This window comes from Danio aesculapii, chromosome 2 (genome assembly GCF_903798145.1).
Source record: "Danio aesculapii chromosome 2, fDanAes4.1, whole genome shotgun sequence".
Taxonomy (NCBI): Eukaryota; Metazoa; Chordata; class Actinopteri; order Cypriniformes; family Danionidae; genus Danio; species Danio aesculapii.
In genome coordinates, this window is record NC_079436.1 from 9,892,442 (window position 1) to 9,911,646 (window position 19,205).

The 19,205-nt window shown below is 33.1% G+C and overlaps 1 protein-coding gene across 1 annotated transcript; it reads left to right on the forward strand.

Annotated features, from left to right (window-relative positions):
• The first annotated feature begins 220 nt into the window (after positions 1-220).
• On the forward strand, positions 221-6,629 carry rgs1 (regulator of G protein signaling 1). Its single transcript, XM_056465982.1, has 4 exons — positions 221-255; positions 575-654; positions 2,322-2,488; positions 6,453-6,629. The coding sequence occupies exons 1-4, from the start codon at positions 221-223 to the stop codon at positions 6,627-6,629; spliced, it is 459 nt and encodes a 152-aa protein (XP_056321957.1).
• The last annotated feature ends 12,576 nt before the right edge of the window (positions 6,630-19,205 follow it).

Genomic DNA, 19,205 nt, shown 5'->3' on the forward strand with positions numbered 1-19,205 from the left:
GTGTCACTATCTGTCTTGAATTCATCCGCAAAGTAAAGCGAAGTGACTTTTCCCCCGTCCATCAGCTCTGCGGTGAAGATGTTTTCTAGATGACCTGCGAGACTGAAGAGATGACCCTGCCCAGAGCTTTGCATGCTGATTTCCATGTGTTCCATTCATGCCAGTAAATGTGTTCGGACCCTCCAGTGCCATAAAGAGCCACCGAGTGAAGCGGAGACTCATGCCGAAGACACTGCTGACAGAGATGGCCATAAAGTGAGTCCCGCATTCATAACTGCTCCGTCACACGCTTATTTATTTTTTATTAATTTTATTAATATGATCATTTACTGGTCAGGAGGTTCTAAGGTTTTAGGATAGGAATGTTATTGGCACAGTATAGCATATTCGCTGTAAAAAAAAGAAAAAAAAACATTAAATTGTAAGTCAATTTGACTCAACTTAAATTAAAACAAACTCAAAAAGCAAAGTGCCTTACAATTTTAAGTTGGCTCAACTTATTATTTTCTGCTAGCAGTGCATATTTGAAATCAGCTTGACCTGTAAAGGATCTCCATGTAATTTTCAAGGGTAGATTTTGTTGCTTTTCTCAGGAACCTGTGGATGATGTGGACTCCTGGGGCGAGTCCATCGAGAAGCTGCTGTCCTGTAAAGGTAAGAGAAGAAAATCCCTTCTCAGTGCTGTGATCTCATCAACAGACACAAAATATTACAGATTTCTGTTTATTCATAAACATAATCGTGTGAATCAACACTAAAAATTATTGAAGTTGATTACTGTGATTACTGATGTAAAAAGATCAAATTTGTTGTTATATTATTATTATTATTATTATTATTATTATTATTATTATTATTATTATTATTATTATTATTATAAGTATTAATTTATTGTTCATATATAATTATTATACCATTTATTATGAAAATTATTATAATTAATTATGAGTAATTTATTGCATAAGAATCTGAAATATATATTTTAGCAATAAAAAGTGATCAGATTTGAGTCTAACGATTATTATAAAATGCACAAACAAATAAAGATAATTATCATAGATCTGAACAAATAGTAGTCTAATTATAATTATATAACGTATAGATATTATTTAGTATATTTTAAGTATATAATTGTAACAAGTATCACATATATTTATATATATATAAAACCATTAAGAGCTATCATTATTAAAACATTATTGAAATTCTTATTCTTATATTTTGTTATTAATAAATAATTAGTTATATATATTTATGTAAAATAATATATAATAATAATATAAATAATAATATAATATAATAATATAATATAATATATCATTTGTATTCTCATTTATATTACATTAATACGTTATTAGGATTAGTAATAGCTATTATTAGTATTAGTAGCTATTATTATACAATGTTGTTATGATATAAAGTAAAGAAATGTGTATTATACATAAAAACAGCTCACTAAAATTATACATTTGCTTCATTGGGAGATACTTATTTGAAATACCTGATCATTTTTTTTTATTTAGACAATAATTTGTGCATTATTAAATAATATTTTCTGCACCGAAAGCATAAAAAGATACTTGTGGATTATTACTCAGTCGATTTGTCGGTTGGCAGAATGCAAATACTGAGAAAATAAGCAAAAGGCTAGCCTGCCGACTGTAAACACTTTAGTCAGAGTATTTGCCTAAAGTCAATGAGCCAATGTTGTGGCTATACATCTTAGTCTAAATCTACACTGTAAAACCCAAAAAGTTAAGGTAACTCAAACCATTTGAGCAAACCGATTGCAACAAACCATTTAAGTTTAAAAACTAATCCTAATGAGTGCTGTGAACTTAATCCATTTGAGTTAATGAAGCAATTTGAGCACAGTAAAACCCAATAAATGAAGAGAACCAAACCAACTGAGTACTGTAAAACCCAATAAGTTAAGGCAAACCTGTTGCTACAAACCATTTGAGTTAAAAAAACTAATCTATGTAAGTACTGTGAACTTGCTCCATTTAAGTTGAAGTAATGAGATATTTAATTAACTCATTACCTTCAACACTGAGTTCAAAACTCTTTTCAAATGAGTAGAATTAACTTTCAGTAAATTTAAGTTAACTCCACTCATTTCATTTGATAAAGTTGACTGTTGGGTTTTTCAGTGTATTATGAAGGCACATCAGATATTTGTATCAACTCTTTATGGATGGAGTCACATTAATTACACTCAAATATACATATCCATTAATAAAGATAAACTAAGTATTAATATTAAAGTAGAATAAATATTAACTGTGCTATTAGGCTGTAATAATGGTGTCTTGCTGCAGCGGGACAGACGGCTTTTCAGGACTTCCTGAAGTCGGAATACAGTGAGGAAAATATTCTATTCTGGCTGGCTTGTGAGGAATATAAAAAGGTGACGAATGAGCCGGAGATGATCAGCATGGCCAATCAGATCTACACTGAGTTTGTGCAGACGGAAGCACCCAGACAGGTGAATGACATGCTCTGAATGAACCAACTATGAGGAAATCAATCAGATCCCACTGCTAAATGTTCATTTGTAGTGATTTAAATAATCACAACAGGGCTGATATACAGACATATCATTTCATATACAGAGCTACAAGTGTTATAATGCATTTATACAACTGATTGATGGCTGATTGAAGTGTGTAAATAAAATATCAGTGTCTCAATATGTATTGGCCATGAATTAAAATTCAACAGCTTTAATAGCTGTGCAAAAAACTTTAGTCTTTTATTTATTTTTCATTGCATTATGTTAAATATTGTAATGTCTTATTCATGACATTTTTATTTTTTTTGACTTTTCAGAATCACCATTATTTTAGTAAAGGAAAACTAAGACTAAAATGAGGTGTGTGCCAATTGTCGTGCGTGTGCGTGATTCGTAGCTCGGGGGCTTGTCCGTATCAATTTTCTAGGTGGCGCTGTCGAGTCATTTTGCCCCGCCCACTTCCGAAACCTATAACAAACGTAAATTTTCGCGACTTCTGGGGCGTGTGCAAATTTTCGTGAGTTTTCGGGTATGTTTAGACCCTCAAAATCGCGATTCATTCGTGAGAATAATAATAATAATAATAATAATAATCATAATAATAATAATAATAAACGGAGCAATTCCAATATGGCCTTGCACCGTTTGGTGCTCGGTCCCTAACAAGTATAAAACTCAGCAGTACTTGTAAAGACAAAAGTTTAAATGTATTATATAATCATTTTAATTTATTTTTAAGAAGAAGAAAAAACAGGCATAACATAATTAATTCTAGAAACTAAAGATTCCAGAATATATTCAAATATATGATCCTGAGATTTATCACAGGATTCTTTGATTTTGGCCAATAAATCTTCTTTTGTTTTACATATTTGTTTTACAAAATCACATTAAATGAAAAACTAAAACTAAAATGAAACTTACACAAGAAATAAATTAACTGAAGAAAATTTTAAATTAGCAAAAAATAATAATAATTTATAAAATTATTAAATGCTTATTCTGTGCCCAATTATCTGTTTAAATAATAGCTGTACATGCACTTTTGTTACAGTCAAACATATAAATTAAGCACATTATTATATACACATCTTTTCTATATAAACATAAATGATGTCTTCTAACTTTTCTTCAGCTGCCAAAAAAGTAGGGATTTTTTGTCGTTTGTCTAAATTTTTTATAATTGTATCTTTTACTCGTTTAAGTTACAGTAAGTTTAGGGTTCTGTGTCTGTTCAAACTATTATTTTATTTTTATTAATAAGAGTTAAAGTAATTTTATGGCGTGCAACTTTGTATGTGTTCTGTTAACTCTAATGTTAAAGTAAAATTACTAAAAGTAAACTTACAAAAACTAAATAGGAATGTGTTCACAAAATAAAAAATAAACAAAAACTAACAAAAGCATTGAGGAAACTAACTAAAACTGACACTTTAAAATAGTATTGAAATAAAATCGAATTTAACGATGAAAAACTATATTAAGCCTAATTCACAATGTGCGATTTTTAATAGTCTTAAACGGTTGTAGCATGTCATATTGCACGAACATAACTCCCATGTCACACAGTAGGCTAAGATCTGTTTTCATAACGTCAGACTGAACGACAAAACAGGGATGCGCCAAACACTGATTCGCAAAAAAAAAACTCATCATCAGTTTGACGTCATCCATGGTAAACATATCTGTAGCCAGCCTGATCTCACGAGAAAACTTAAGTATTTTACGTTTTGTCAGTTTAGTGGCTAATTCGTATGAATTCGTACGAGTTCATTTGTACGAAATTATACGATTTTAAAAAGGAGGCGTGGCACCTAACCCCGCCCCTAAACCCAACCGTCATTGGGGGATGAGGAAATCGTACGAAAATGTACAAATTAGATCGTACGAATTCATGCGAATTAGCCACTAAATCAAAAAGTTACGAATTGCCGTGAGATTGTGTTGCTGTAGCGGTAATTTTGCTCACAGCGTGTATCAATAATAAAACAAAAAAAAATACTCATGCTCATGGAGAAAATGTGCCCAGGACTACATATTTGAGAACCGAGAAATGTGTGATCACGGGTACATATGGCTGCATTTTTAATGAGTTTTTAAGGTAAAACGAAACCCAAAAATCAAATAGTATCCACAAGCCGACCAGCTTTAAGAAGTACAAGAAGGACATTAATATTCGCAGAAATGTATCTGCAGCGGCCTCTGGTGGATTTTAACAGAAATTACATGTATGAAAAAAAACACGCCCCAGTAACGTGTTTGAGATTGTCAAAAATGTACATTTGTGAAAACAAAAACTGCAAGTCATCGTAATGCAGGCTATTTATTTGTCAGTTCTCAAAAATTTTGTCCTAGGCACATATTTCCCATGAGCCTGCATTGTCATATGTCTACGTATACACCACAGGTGCGTTTATGTGAAAACATAAAAAACATAATTTTATGACCTGGTGAATTCTGAAGAAATCGCTTGAAATTCCACGCCAAAACATGGACAGAGGAAGACATTGCTTTCATTACTTGAGCCACTGTCTCAAATCTTTGCCCTTAATGAAGTTACAATATATGTAATGTATCGTAATGTAAACGGTACTTTTTACTAGTGAAACGCTCCGTTTTTCCACTTACAATTGGTGAATGACTCTTAAGGGGGATTGAGAGTTGAAACTCTGATTGGTTAAATGCACATTATGCCCAAAGCACATCCGTAACTCTTTATAGGAATAATTGAATAAGGTCAACCCTTTTAGATCATGCGCTGAACCACTAACCATTTATTTTCGGTCCCAACTGCTTTAGACTTTGCGCTTAGATCGTTAAAATGAATCCTTTGAAAATGAAGACGTAATGGGCATCCATGGTATGTGTTTAGGGGGAGTAGATTGAAGGCCAGCACAAACACACATACACAAAAATGGCGGAGTACGTGGTAGTGGTCTTGTTACTCAAGTGTTCATCAGCAAATAGTGGATTTACTTCACAATGCAAGCAACAATGGACACACATCTTTAAAAAATTCTACACACACATCAGCGCCGAGCTGCTAACAGCACATCGTCACTTTCCTATAGGTACTGTTTACTAACAAAATGACAGCACCAAATACTGGCAAACCTAATACAGTGTTTTTGATCGCGTTAACGGATGTGTCAACGCAGATTTTTTTTTTTAAATGTTGTGTTTTTTTTAACATAAGGAAAAAACTTTTAAGCTCATGGCTACATTGTTGTTGTGTAAATGTAGCCTAAGTTACACATCCTATAATAAAGCATTAGTTTTGATGTTTGTTAAGGAAAGCAATGGGAATTTTCCATGACTATGCTAGTTTTAGTTCCTTTCAATATAAGTCTTTAGGACAGACTAGTATAACTTTTATTGCTATCTGAATGTGGATCAGAGTAATATGAACTAAAAATCACCATTATAAACAGATCGTATCACAACACAACATTTGTTTTAGTAATACTACTATTATTTATGGCATTATATTTTTCTAATTAATTGAACAACAATATTTATCAAGCAAGAATATAAAGATGCTAATCAAATCGGTCAGAAAAACAATAGCTGTTTTTATATATAGCTTTTAATTTATTTAAAGTTTAAAACTTAATATTGTCCTTAGTCAAATCTGTTTGCTCTGAAACAAATAATTGATAACTTTTAGACACACATGCAAAAACAATTAAATATACCAAAACATTTTTATAATTCATGTTTAAACACTATACAGATATACACCAGATTCCAGAATAAGTGTCTGTGGTAAAGCTGCTCTCAGTGCCAAAATCATCATTTTAGGTTCTGTCTTCATTAATAAACCACACATTTGAAGTCTAAACACCCACATTCAGTTATATTCATACAAGTTAGTTGGTTAGTAATCTATTTAAATGAAGAAACAACTAAGTCAGCAATGTATTCCACTTATTTTCAGGTCAACATCGATTCTGGGACTCGCACAAATATAACAAACAGCATCTCGGAGCCAACACAAAGCTCATTTGACACAGCACAGAAGATGATCTTCAGTCTAATGACCAGAGACTGCTATCCCAGGTTTCTGAAGTCCGACATCTACCAGTCCATCCTGCAAAAGCATGGAAAGAGATGACTTCATAACTAATGGCGCATCCAGAGTACCAGTTGCCATAAACATGTTTTTTTTTATCTTGTTTTATATTTGGTAAGCATAATAAGTTTAGCTTTGGACTTTTATTATCATTATTTGTGAAGGAAAACACACATTTACAGTGTCACTCTATAGGATGCATTCTGATTTTCATGTACAGTTGCCCATTGATTGATTCTTCCACTTCACAGAAAATCAAACCAATTCATCATGTCTTATTTTAAGCCATATGAGAAAATTATACAATCACAAAAATATACATCACAAGAATGTTATAAATTATCCCGTGTGGGATTAAAGGATCTGTTATGGGCCTGCAATTACCTGGTTATCAGCATACTGTTGAGAAATCCAGAAAAAGAGGGTCTGAGTGCTCCTTTCTACACATGTACAGCCAATTCTCCTACAGTTAGCTTCTGTAGTAGTGCAACATTTTTAATAGTTTATTGATCAGGCATTTAAAAAAATATACCATTGCTTTTATTTTGTTTGTTATAATTATTATGATGTAAAATATTTTATTATTACTACTACATTTTTTAGGGTTTCTAATGATTGATGTCAGATCGTCAAGAGGAAATATGTAATATGAATTTGAGGTACTGTTTAAAAAAATGACCACAATTATCTAGGCAGGAACATCCTCGATTTCTTAAATAAAAAAAATTAAAAATATATATAAAATTTTAATAAATGAACGTAAAATATGAACAATTGTGTGAGTGCTTTATATAGAAATTTTAGTATACAGTTTACTGAATAGTTTTGGTATACAGTATATGTTGCTATATATACAGATATAGTATATCATACTTTGCAGATATAGGGTCCGTTGACATGACAAAAAAGTTTTGTTTTATTTTACTTTGGGCTTTCTAAAAGTTTATAATGATGACAATACCCTGCTGAAAAAAGCAGCTTAAACCAGCCAAGGCTGGTTTTAGCTGGTCGACCAGGGGTGCGTTTCTGAAAGCCATCGTTAGCCAACTAAGGTCGCAAGTTGCGTCGTTACAAACATAGTTTGTTGATTTGGCATTTCCCAAATCCGTCGTTCCAACGAACATTCGCAAACTCCGTCGCAAATATAGATATAATATAGATAATATAGATATTATATAAAGATAGAATTTGCTTTTCGTCATTTTTACAGATCAGTTTTAGCGATCTTCATATTGACAATTACATTTCCTTCGCAGTGCACTTTGAAAGGCATTATGCCATTTTGAACACAGCCGTGGCTCATGATGAAAGCTATAGGTGACCTATTATTTAAAAGCAGAATTTACGTTACGTCTCCATAGCTTGTGAAAACAAAAAGCATACGTTAATGGTACAGGAGCTGTCACTGGGGCTATATCTTTTCAAAAGGTACATATTTGTACCTGAAGGGTCTATAATGGCACCTCAAATGTACTTTTAGGTACATTTGGGCACTAATATGCACCTTTGAGGTACCACTGTGGACTCTTTGGTTACAAATATGTTTCTTTTGAAAAGGTTCCGCCCCAGTGACAGCTCCTGTACCTGTATTTCTGAGAGTGTAGGCTATTTATTAAGAAATGTGTCTGTACTGAATTTGACATGGGCCTGTTGTTATTTTTAGTATTTCTGCAAAGTTCTGCAGTGGTTTGAATGTGTTAAATTGTAAAAGTAGATTTTTACAATAAATAAAAAATAAATAAATAAATAATAATAATGGCAATACAAAATAATAATTATTTTTATTAAGTAGTATTTTTCTTTATTTCTTAATAAATAGCCTACTGTAAAATACAACCATTCATTATTTGTATGATTTATACATGAGACTAAAATATGTGTTAGCTAAGTGGTTTTTTATGTTTTAGAATAGAATGTGGAATGTTCTTAATATATTTTTTAATGCGGGTAAGTGTAAAACAATATCATTTGCACAAAAAGTATGGGTTTTTCTCTATAGAAGGTGTAGCTTCGCCCCATTTAGAGCATCGTTATAGTCATTTTACGTTATAACTAACGTGGTTCAATTGACAGATCTGTGACAATGAAACATCGTCCTTTTCCCAAATGATGTATCGTACCACGATAGTTCAGCCGCCAGTTATGTGGTTGTTTGGGAAACGCTCCCCAGCCTGGTTTATAGGAGTTTTGGCAATGTCCAGACTGGTTTCCAGCCATTTCCAGCCTGGTTTTAGCTGGTCAGGCTGGGAGATGACCAGTCTGACCAGCCTTACCAGGCAGGGAGCCCAGTCAAAACCAGCTACGTCCAGCTTAAACCAGGCTGTTCAAGCTGGTTTTAGTTGGTTTTAGCTGGTCCTTTTCCAGCCTGACCAGCTAAGACCAGGCTGACAATGGCTGGAAACCAGCCTGGAAATTGCCAAAACCCCTCTAAAACCAGGCTGGTCAACCAGCTAAAACCAGCTAACCAGCTTAAGTTAGCTGTTTTTTTCAGCAGGTTATTGTCCAAAAACAATTGTAAATAAAGACCAAAAATGCACTCCATTCACTGTTGAAAAGTGACATTTTTTCAAATTTTAGCATTTTCAGGCCCGCAGAACATCACTGTTAAGTAAAATGCATACATCCTATTGAAAAATGTTGTTAAGAAAGTCACATTTGAAATATTTTAGCTTAGTGTGTATACAAGATGCTGACAAAATCACATACATGAGCATATTTATTTCCTCCACATGCAAATACAGTGTATAACATCTCATTGCCATATCGTCAAATTGAAAAAGCTTTACTCACGAGATTACCCTACAGAACTTTTATTTCTCACATGTGTGGACGAGTGGGTGATTACAGAAAGAAACCTTCATAAACTGATTTTCAGTGGGACCGCGCCATATAGAAAATTTGGAATTTTCCAGATGTAGTAATAGGGACAGTTCACCAAAAAAAAAAGAAAATCGCAATTTATTCATCAATTACTCACACTCAAGTGGTTCAATACCTTTATGTGTTACAGTTGAACACAAAAGAAGGTATTTTGAAAATTGCTGGCTTGTAACCACTGACTTCTATAGTAGAAAACATTCATTCATTTTCTTTTCGCCTTAGTCCCTTTATTGATCCAGGTCCACCACAGCGGAATGAACTGCCAACTTATCCAGCACATGTTTTATGCAGCCGATGCCCTTCCAGCTGCAACCCATCTCTGGGAAACATCCATACACTCATACACTATGGACAATTTAGCCTACCCAATTAACCTGCACTGCATGTCTTTGGAGGAAACTGGAACACCCGGAGGAACCCACACGAACGCAGGGAGAACATGCAAACTCCACACAGAAACACCAACTGACCCAGCCGAGGCTCAAACCAGCGACCTTCTTGCTGTGAGGCGACAGCACTACCTACTACGCCACTGCATTGTCCATGTAGAAAACACAAATACTATAAATAGTATTTGTGTTTTCTACTTTAGAAGTCAATGGTTACAGGTTTCCGATATTTTACAGGTTATTCATCACTCATAGTTATTAAACAACTTAATAAACAGGTTATTTTTAACAGCAGATGGCGCAGTAGGTTAGTTTTAAACTGTACACTTACGCTAATGAGGAAAAGTGCTAGCTGAGGGGTGTAAAATGTTTTTTTTTTTTTTGCCTCGAGATTAAAAACAGAGTAAAAACAGAGAGTAAACAGAGAGTAAACACAGGTCACTATAGAAACGCAACTGTTTAATCACTTCGTAATCATGTGGAATTTGTAAGGAGTTGAATGAAAGCAGAGTATGGCATTTGTAAAGCAAACAGCGCCATCTGCTGTTTAAATCTGAACTCATAATCCATTCAAGAGAGAATTGCATGACGATGCATTTTAAACTGATGTAGAACTGATGGAGTCGTTTTTTCAAACGATTTTTCTCCACAGCTTATCTTTTTTGTTTAAAAGCTTTTAATTTGTTTAGGAGTTTAAAAATTAATTTGTTTAGGAGTAAAAAAAATTTAATTAAATAAAAAAAACATTTTTATAAAATATATTTAAAATCACCTCATTTCCCAGACTGTTGGAAGACTTGTTCTTTCTAAATCCCTTCTCGTTGACAGTCTGCTCTTCTCTGATTCGTTACATGAACCAGTCTGTTGCGGTTGTAATTGGTTCATGGTCAATGACTTAAAGCATTGGAAACAAAACTGGTGTTTTACCCTCGATGATTGGAGACTTTAAACTATTACGTTGATGATTATGTTTTATTATCAGTGGAGACCACGTCTCCACGTTACGTCTCTAACTAGAAGTAGAACTAATGTGCTGCTTATTAAACCCAAATCTCCAGCACAATGACAACATGAGTAGGCCATCTGGTAAGTTTTTGGTACATTATGAGATCTATAACTGTTGAATAGGTGGATGTATGCTTTTTTAGCATGCATTATGTGTATCAATCTGCATTTCATACCATGTCTTTGTTGTAGTTGTTTGTTTGTTTATTTGTTTGTTTGTTTGTTTGTTTGTTTAAGTGTTTAAGTGTTTGGTATATATACCCGTACCCCAGGTCTTCGTCTATAATTTTGCCCCCTAAAGGTTTTAATGTTGTACTTTGCAATTCATTCCAGGAAACACATTATGATTCAAGAGGGAAACGTATGAAGAGATGAAGATCTATCTATCTATCTATCTATCTATCTATCTATCTATCTATCTATCTATCTATCTATCTATCTATCTATCTATCTATCTGTCTATCTGTCTATCAATCTAAATGGAAGCAAATATATACTTGACCACTCGGTGGTGACGAATGCTACAAACTGTACAACACCAAGCTGACTACAATCTCATACGATCAAAACAAGTTGTTGTTTTTTTTTTTTTTTTTGGAGTTGACGGTCCTCCAAAATTGTTTCAGCACAAGTTACAAGTACTTTCCAAATCTCAGATGATTTTATTTTAGAATTTCAAATATTAATGAAAAAAAAAGTCCAGTTGGGAAAAAACGTCCTGTTGTGTGCTATTTTAGGATTATTTACTTACTTACTTACTTACTTACTTACTTACTTACTTACTTACTTACTTACTTACTTACTTACTTACTTACTTGTTTTACTTTAATAAATTTACAAAACTTTTTTTTTTTTTTAATAGAAACAAAACAGTTATAAACTTTTTGGTGAAATTGTGTAGTGTATAACTTTTTCTCCCAATGTTTCGCATGATTTTAAATGTACTATCTTTCTATTTTTAAAGATGTTCCGTTCCCAAAATATTACATATAGAAATATATCCCTTTAATAAATCTGCTTTGTTCAAATGCACCATAATATATTACCTATATTTACTGAGAAAATATAAATAATAGGGTTTACTCGTAGCGGGAAAAATAGGTATTGAACACACAACCATTTTTCTAAGAAAACATATTTCTAAAGGTGCCGTTAACTTTCCCCAGATGTTGTTAACAACCAAAGTAATCGATATATGATATGCAAAGAAAACAAATATAATTGGTGTACAAATTAAGCTAAACATAATAAAATAAAATGACACTGGGAAAAAGTATTAAACAGATGAAGAAAGGGAGGAGTAGAAAGGCAGTGAAAGCCCAGACAGCAGCTGAAATCTCTCAGTAGTTCTTCAGCAACCCTCTGCCCTTTGTCTGTGTAAATTAATATTCGCTGCTTCAGTCCAATATCTACATTATCAGGATGATGAAGATAAAACCAGGGGGGACATTTCAGCAAGACAATGATCCAAAACACAGGCAAGGAAACTCTCAAATGCTTTCAGAGAATGAAAATCAAGCTGTAGAATGGCCCAGCCAATCACCTGACATGAACCCAATAGATAATACAAAATAAAGATCAGATTTGATAGACCAGACCCACAGAATCATCAAGATTTTTACACTCAGTTGAAGTCTGACTTCAACTCACACCTGAGCAATGCATGTGACTTCATTATCCATATGAGAGGCGTCTTTAAACTGCCATCACCAAAAAGCCTTTTATATAAAGTAATAAATAGGTTTCAGCAGTTCAGTGCTTTCTCCATATGCCATTTCATTATTACAGATTTTTTTGTTTTGTTTCATTTTAATGTTTGTATTGTTTGGGTTTTTTACAATATCTGTTTCAATTCCATGTCAACAGCTCCTTTAGAAATATTATTCCCAGGAAAAACCTCATCTATTCAAATGCATCTTAAGAGAAAACACGTGCCTGTTTACCTTCTAATTATTTTGGAAAAGATTTGCATGCATTACAATGTAGACAATAGCATGCAAAATATACATCTGTTTTTACTTCGGTCGCAACATGACACCAGTAACAACGTCATGTGCTTTAAAACTAAAAACAAAAGAGAACATATCAACGTGCTAAATTAGGTCTATCAGTTGTATCAGCTGCCTAAATTGCAAATTCTGAGATTAGAGGGCTTAACAGAAAGTTCCATCATCATACCTGCCTGGTAACGGTAAACTCCAAATATATTGTTGTTGTGACGCACTAGGCCAACCATTCGGGATTATTTTAGCTATATTAAAGTATTTTAAGACTGAAGGTGCACTACTGAATCCCAATGATCTGGTTTTGGAAACGTTTCTAACCCTCTGAATGTCTTTGCTTCGGTGGTTGACATAGCAACAGTCAAACTTGTGTTTGTGTGTGTGTTTGTGTGTATGTATGTACCCTCATGAACCACAATGACTTCCTCTTCTTTGCTTATCTTTTTTTTTTTAAGTGTACATTCATATCTAAAGGGGAAAACTTAGCTTTATAACCGTTAGAACATAATTTCTGTAGACGTTATGTCATACTGTAAATACTTTTTCCTAAGGGATTTTTTAACATACACTGTAAAACCCAAAAGGTTGAGGTAACTCAAACTATTTGAGGAAATCGATTGCTACAAACCATTTAAGTTCAAAAACAAATCCTATTGAATACTGTGAACTTAATCCTTTTGAGGAAACGAAGCAATTTGAGCAACTGAGTACTTATTGGGTTTACAACTGAGTAAACCCAATAAGTTAAGGCAACTCAAATCGTTTGAGGAAACCGATTGCAACCAACAAACCATTTGAGTTAAAAAAAACTAATCTATATGAGTACTGTGAACTTACTCCATTTAAGTTGAAGTAATGGGGTATTTAACTAACTCATACCTTCAACACTGAGTTCAAAACTCTTTTCAAATGAGTAGAATTAACTTTCAGTCAATTTTGAGCTAACTACACTCATTTCATTTGATAAAGGTGACTGTTGGGTTTTACAGTATAAATTACTAAATATCTCTGTTTGAGCCTTTTTTTAACAGACAACACATGAGTTAAAATATTAGGAGTGATTCTAAAATGAGTTTTTGTCTTGTTTGTCTTGTTTCTACACTGTAAAAATCTCAAACCCTTTGAGGACACTAATTGCAACAAACCAAACCAAGTTCAAAACGAATCCTAATGAGTAGAATGAACTTAATCCATTGGAGTAAACAAAGCAATTTGAGTACTGTAAAACCCAATAAATGAAGAGAACTCAAACCAACTGAGGTCTGTAAAACCTAATAAGTTAAGGCAACTCAAACTGTTTGAGGAAACCGAATGCTACAAACCATTTGAGTTAATAAAAAACAAAAAACGAATCTATAGATGAATTACTATGTTTGTAAACATTCAGGATGCGCGCAGCGAGGTTACAGAAAAAAACAGGAGCGCTAGCATTTACCGCAAGGGAATGACATCCGATGTGGTACAGATTTTGTTGTTGTCTTAAAAATAATTTATATTGAATACATATTATATATATTATTTACATAATACTTTCAGTGTATTATAACAGCTTGTCACCCAGGGATAAGCACAGTTATTCAGCAAAATTAAAGCTAAAGTGAGCGGCGTTTGTCTGACAGGTCCATTTGCGATAGCACCCTCCCAATGGATATTGGATAAGACGAAATGGCCAAGCATCCAGCCCCAAATATACAACTATCTTATTGAAACTCAAGTGATTTTACAAGAGAGAAGTTAAAGGCCTACAAGTCTTTGGATGCCTACAATTTTGTTCTGTGTGGTCATGTGCAAGAAATAATGTTACATGATTACCAGATTCAAAACTCTGTTGTGTTAAAAACCGAGGTTCTGCCTAGCCAAAGACAAGGAAAGAAGACGGAGCTATACAAGGCCTGGGTAATCAACAACAATCAAAGCAACTGCATTCTGATAGCGAACTGCACCTGTACGGCAGGGTATGTGAACTTACACTTTTACATTTCATTCTGAGCATTCAGTGTCCACAGTTTAATTCACCATATTTAACTGCTTTTGCTGAAATCATTGCTGCAATCAAAAACGAGTAAAGTGTATGATTCAGCATATAGTGAACTCACCTAATACGAAATAAGAATTGCAGAGTCCAGCATTTTTAATTAGGCCCTCACTCCATTCAGCTCCCTTTTAGCCAAATACGTCTGCAGTTGGCATTAAAAGAAGTGTGGTGTAGGGTAAAATTTAAGTTTTTTATTTTTGGACTTTTTGAATTTGGTATCCTACCACTCAACACAACATGTTTGCTATTGCAACCGGTCTCTTTTTACAACTGGGAACCCGTGTGACGTCATGCGTGACATAGACCGTATAAGAGTACTGTAAACTTCTTCCATTTAAGTTGAAGTAATGAGGTATTTAACTAACTCATACCTTCAACACTGAGTTCCAAACTCTTTTCAAATGAGTAGAATTAACTTTCAGCCAATTTTGAGTTACCGACACTCATTTCATTCGATAAAGTAGACTGTTGGGTTTTACAGTGTAGTAATATTTTCCTTTGTACAGTGTTGCATTGTCTTTTTGGGTAATTACACATTAAACTATGATTTACATTACAAATTATACTGCAAAATGTTATGAAACTGTTGCCTTCTATACAGCAGCAGCATTTACACTATAAAACTTCATTCATAAGTCATAACAATACATTTTTTATATAAATTTAATGTATTAAATATATCTTATTAAATATATAAATATTAATTTAGCCATGGTTCAGGTTGATCATTTAACTTTGAGCTGGTCAGTTTAAAGGGCACCTATAATGAAACTCAACTTTCGTAAGCAGTTTGGACTGAACTGTGTGCAGGTATTGTGTGTCCACAGTCATATAGGAGTGATAGAAACCCAACAAGTCTCAAGATTTTTTTATTTTCCTGACGTTAAAATAGGACCCAGTGCTTTTGAGGCCCATTAAAACATGATGTAGGAGTGCATTTTTCCCCGCCCTCCCAATTGATTGACTGCCGCCATGTTTCTATAATAACATGTATACACGGAACATTTTTTTGCAAATAAACTGGGATTAAATTATTTATTCAATTAACTTTCTGTGATTTTTTTCTAAGTTCATTCATTTCTTCATTTTCTTTTTGGTTTATTCCCTTTATTAATCTGGGGTCAAATCACTAAAATAGTTGTTAGAAACTTCAGTACATGTGGTCATCAAACTGCTTCTTCACAAAAAAATAGCAGGAGAAAATATCAAGACATTGTTTCAGAAAAATAATTCCAGAAATTTTATTTTGCATGATGTTGCCATCAAATTGAAAACAAACAATTTAGCCTTCCCAATTAACCTATACCACATGTCTTTGGACTGTGGGAGAAACCGGAGCTCTCGGAGGAAACCCACGCAAGCGCAGGAAGAACATGCAAACTCCACACAGAAACGCTAACTGACCCAGCCGAGGCTCGAACCAGCGACCTTCTTGCTGTGAGTCGACTGCACTACCTACTGTAAAAATTTACAAGCGGAGGCACGTATTTCCAATGATCATGGGCTGGAACTAAACTTTTTTTTCTTAATGTTTTCACTTTGTTAGGTGTTGTCTAGTGAATCAGTTCATCTCAGTTAAATTACGTGAGTTGGTAGATTAAAAAAAACAATAAGTTAATAAGTTTTGTATTATTTGACATTTATTTAAATGTTGCTTTTTGAGTTTAAGGTCAACCTAAAACATATTGTTTGTGCACGTGCACACTGATGTAACTATAAATAACATCACTGATTTAAAATAAAAATAATGACCCACTGGCACAGTTTAGTTCTTGTTTCTTTGATCTAGTTCCTTACCACTTATCTGTTCCCATGGACTCTAATTTCCTTCATCTGTGTTGATCTTTAGTTTCATCTGCGTCATCTGATTTAGTTAATTAGTGTATTTAAGTTCCTGTGTTTTTATTTTTTGTTCCCTGTCCAGCCTTGTACTTACTTCCCCTGTATCAGCTGTATGTTCTTGATTTACTCCTGGTAATGGACTCTTTTCACATTTTTGGGTTTCTCAGTAGTGGAACTCATCATAGTTGGGTAAACCTTAAGTGCAGTGAATAGGAGAGTAAAACAAATCATTTTTTACAGTCCTATTTGCTATAAAAATTAAATAAAAATAGTGTGAGACAGATAACGGCAGCCAAAATAATAAAACCTTTTAATGATTTAAGATCTAATGATCGTTAAACGTGCCATAACATGCGGTATGTGTAAGACTGTGATTAATTTTTTTAATTGTATATCCTTTATTTGCCCCTTATTTGTTTACATACATCGTGACACCCACACTGTTTCTGCCGTTTGGTGGATTTATATTATAATTATTATTATTATTAATTATTAATTAACACTAAGAAAATCCTAAAATGACAGTACAAAAGCGGTACAAAATAACTTAACTTTTAAAAACACAGTAGGAATGTAAAAAAAAATTCTATATTTTACAGTAAATTACTATATTTAATTTATAATCATACAACAATGTTTTGAAGTACTAATATCAACTCAACAGAGCTTTGTTGCTCAAAACAATAAGCAGATGTTGGTGAAATGAGCCAAAGCTCATTACAAATAACTTTCCCCACAAGCAGGAAAGCATACTGTAGAAGGTGTTCAGTGCCATTTAAACACCTACTAAACACCATCATGATAACACAGATGAGTAATGCAAAAAACTCATAAAGTGCAATAATCATTATTTATCAACATTACATGTAACAAATCTCTAATGTGCACAACTTATGAGAAAAAACTATGTGAACTTATAAATGAACCATAGTAATGTCAACAATTCTGCAAAAGTCTTTTTACGGTTATTTACCGTATATAGTAGGAAACTTAACTTAATGTATCCAGGCTACAGATTTTACTGTAGCACATTTACCGTTTTTTTTAAGCATTGAAATCAGACATTTTCATACAGTGTAGCTTTTTTCATCATCTGCATTGTGACCTGTCTATTGTTGCATGATGTGTTTTACAGATGACAGATTTTTACTGTAACATTTTACCATTTTAGCATTAAAATCAGACATTTTTTGTACAGTGTAGCTTTTTTTCCATCATCTACTCTGTGATCCGTCTGTTGTTGTGTGATGTGTTGAATTTATTTGATGTGTTTTACAGTTTACAGATTTTTACTGTAGCAGTTTACTGTTTTTTAGCATTGAAATCAGACATTATTTTATAGCATAGGTTTTGTTTCATTGTCTACTTTGTGATCTGTCTTTTATTGTATGATGTGTTAAACTTATTTGATGTGTTTTACATTTTACAGATTTTTACTGTAACATTTTTACAGTTTTTTTAGCATTGAAATCAGACATTTTTGTACAGTGTAGCTTTTTTCATCATCTACTTTGTGATCCATCTATTAATGTATGATGTGTTGAACTTATTTGATGTGTTTTACATTTTACAGTTTTTTACTGTAGCATTTTTACAGTTTTTTTACCAGTGAAATCAGACATTTTTGTAGTGTAGCTTTTTTCATCATCTGCTTTGTGATCCGTCTATTATTGCGTGATGTGTTAAATTTATTTGAAGTGCTTTACAGATTGCATATTTTTACTGTAGCATTTTACCGTTTTTACCATTTGAAATCAGCCATTCTTTGTGATAAGTCTATTCTTGCGTTTTGTGTTGAACTTGTTTGATGTGTTTACAGATTTTTACTGTAACATTTGACTGTTTTTTTTTCCATCGAAATAAGCCATTCTTTTACAGTGTAACTTTTTTCATCATCTGCTTTGTGATCAGTTTATTGTTGCGTGATGTGTTGAACTTATTTGATGTGTTTTACAGATTACAGATTTTTACTGTAGCATTTTTACAATATTGTAACCCCTGAAATCAGACATTTCTTTTGTACAGTGTAGCTTTTTTCCATCATCTGCTTTGTGATCCGTCTATTATTGTGTGATGTGTTAAACTTATTTGATGTGTTTTACAGATTACAGATTTTTACTGTAGCATTTTTACTGTTTTTTTAGCATTGAAATCAGACATTTTTGTACAGTGTAGCTTTTTTCATCATGTTCTTTGCGATCAGTCTATTGTTACATGCTGTGTTGAACTTATTTGATGTGTTTTGCAGTTTACAGATTTTTATTGTAACATTTTTACTGTTTTTTACCAGTGAAATCAGACATTTTTGTAGTGTAGCTTTTATCATCATCTGTTTTGTGATCCGTCTATTATTGCGTGATGTGTTAAATTTATTTGAAGTGTTTTACAGATTACAGATTTTTACTGTAGCATTTTTACTGTAGCGTTTTTACCATTTGAAATCAGCCATTCTTTTACAATGTAG

Excerpts from the sequence above, each read along its gene's own strand:
- rgs1 (XM_056465982.1), top strand. The coding sequence starts at position 221 with ATGCCGAAGACACTGCTGACAGAGATGGCCATAAA. Across the intron at positions 655-2,321 it reads GAAGCTGCTGTCCTGTAAAG|CGGGACAGACGGCTTTTCAG; the intron begins GTAAGAGAAGAA and ends GTCTTGCTGCAG. Across the intron at positions 2,489-6,452 it reads AGACGGAAGCACCCAGACAG|GTCAACATCGATTCTGGGAC; the intron begins GTGAATGACATG and ends ACTTATTTTCAG.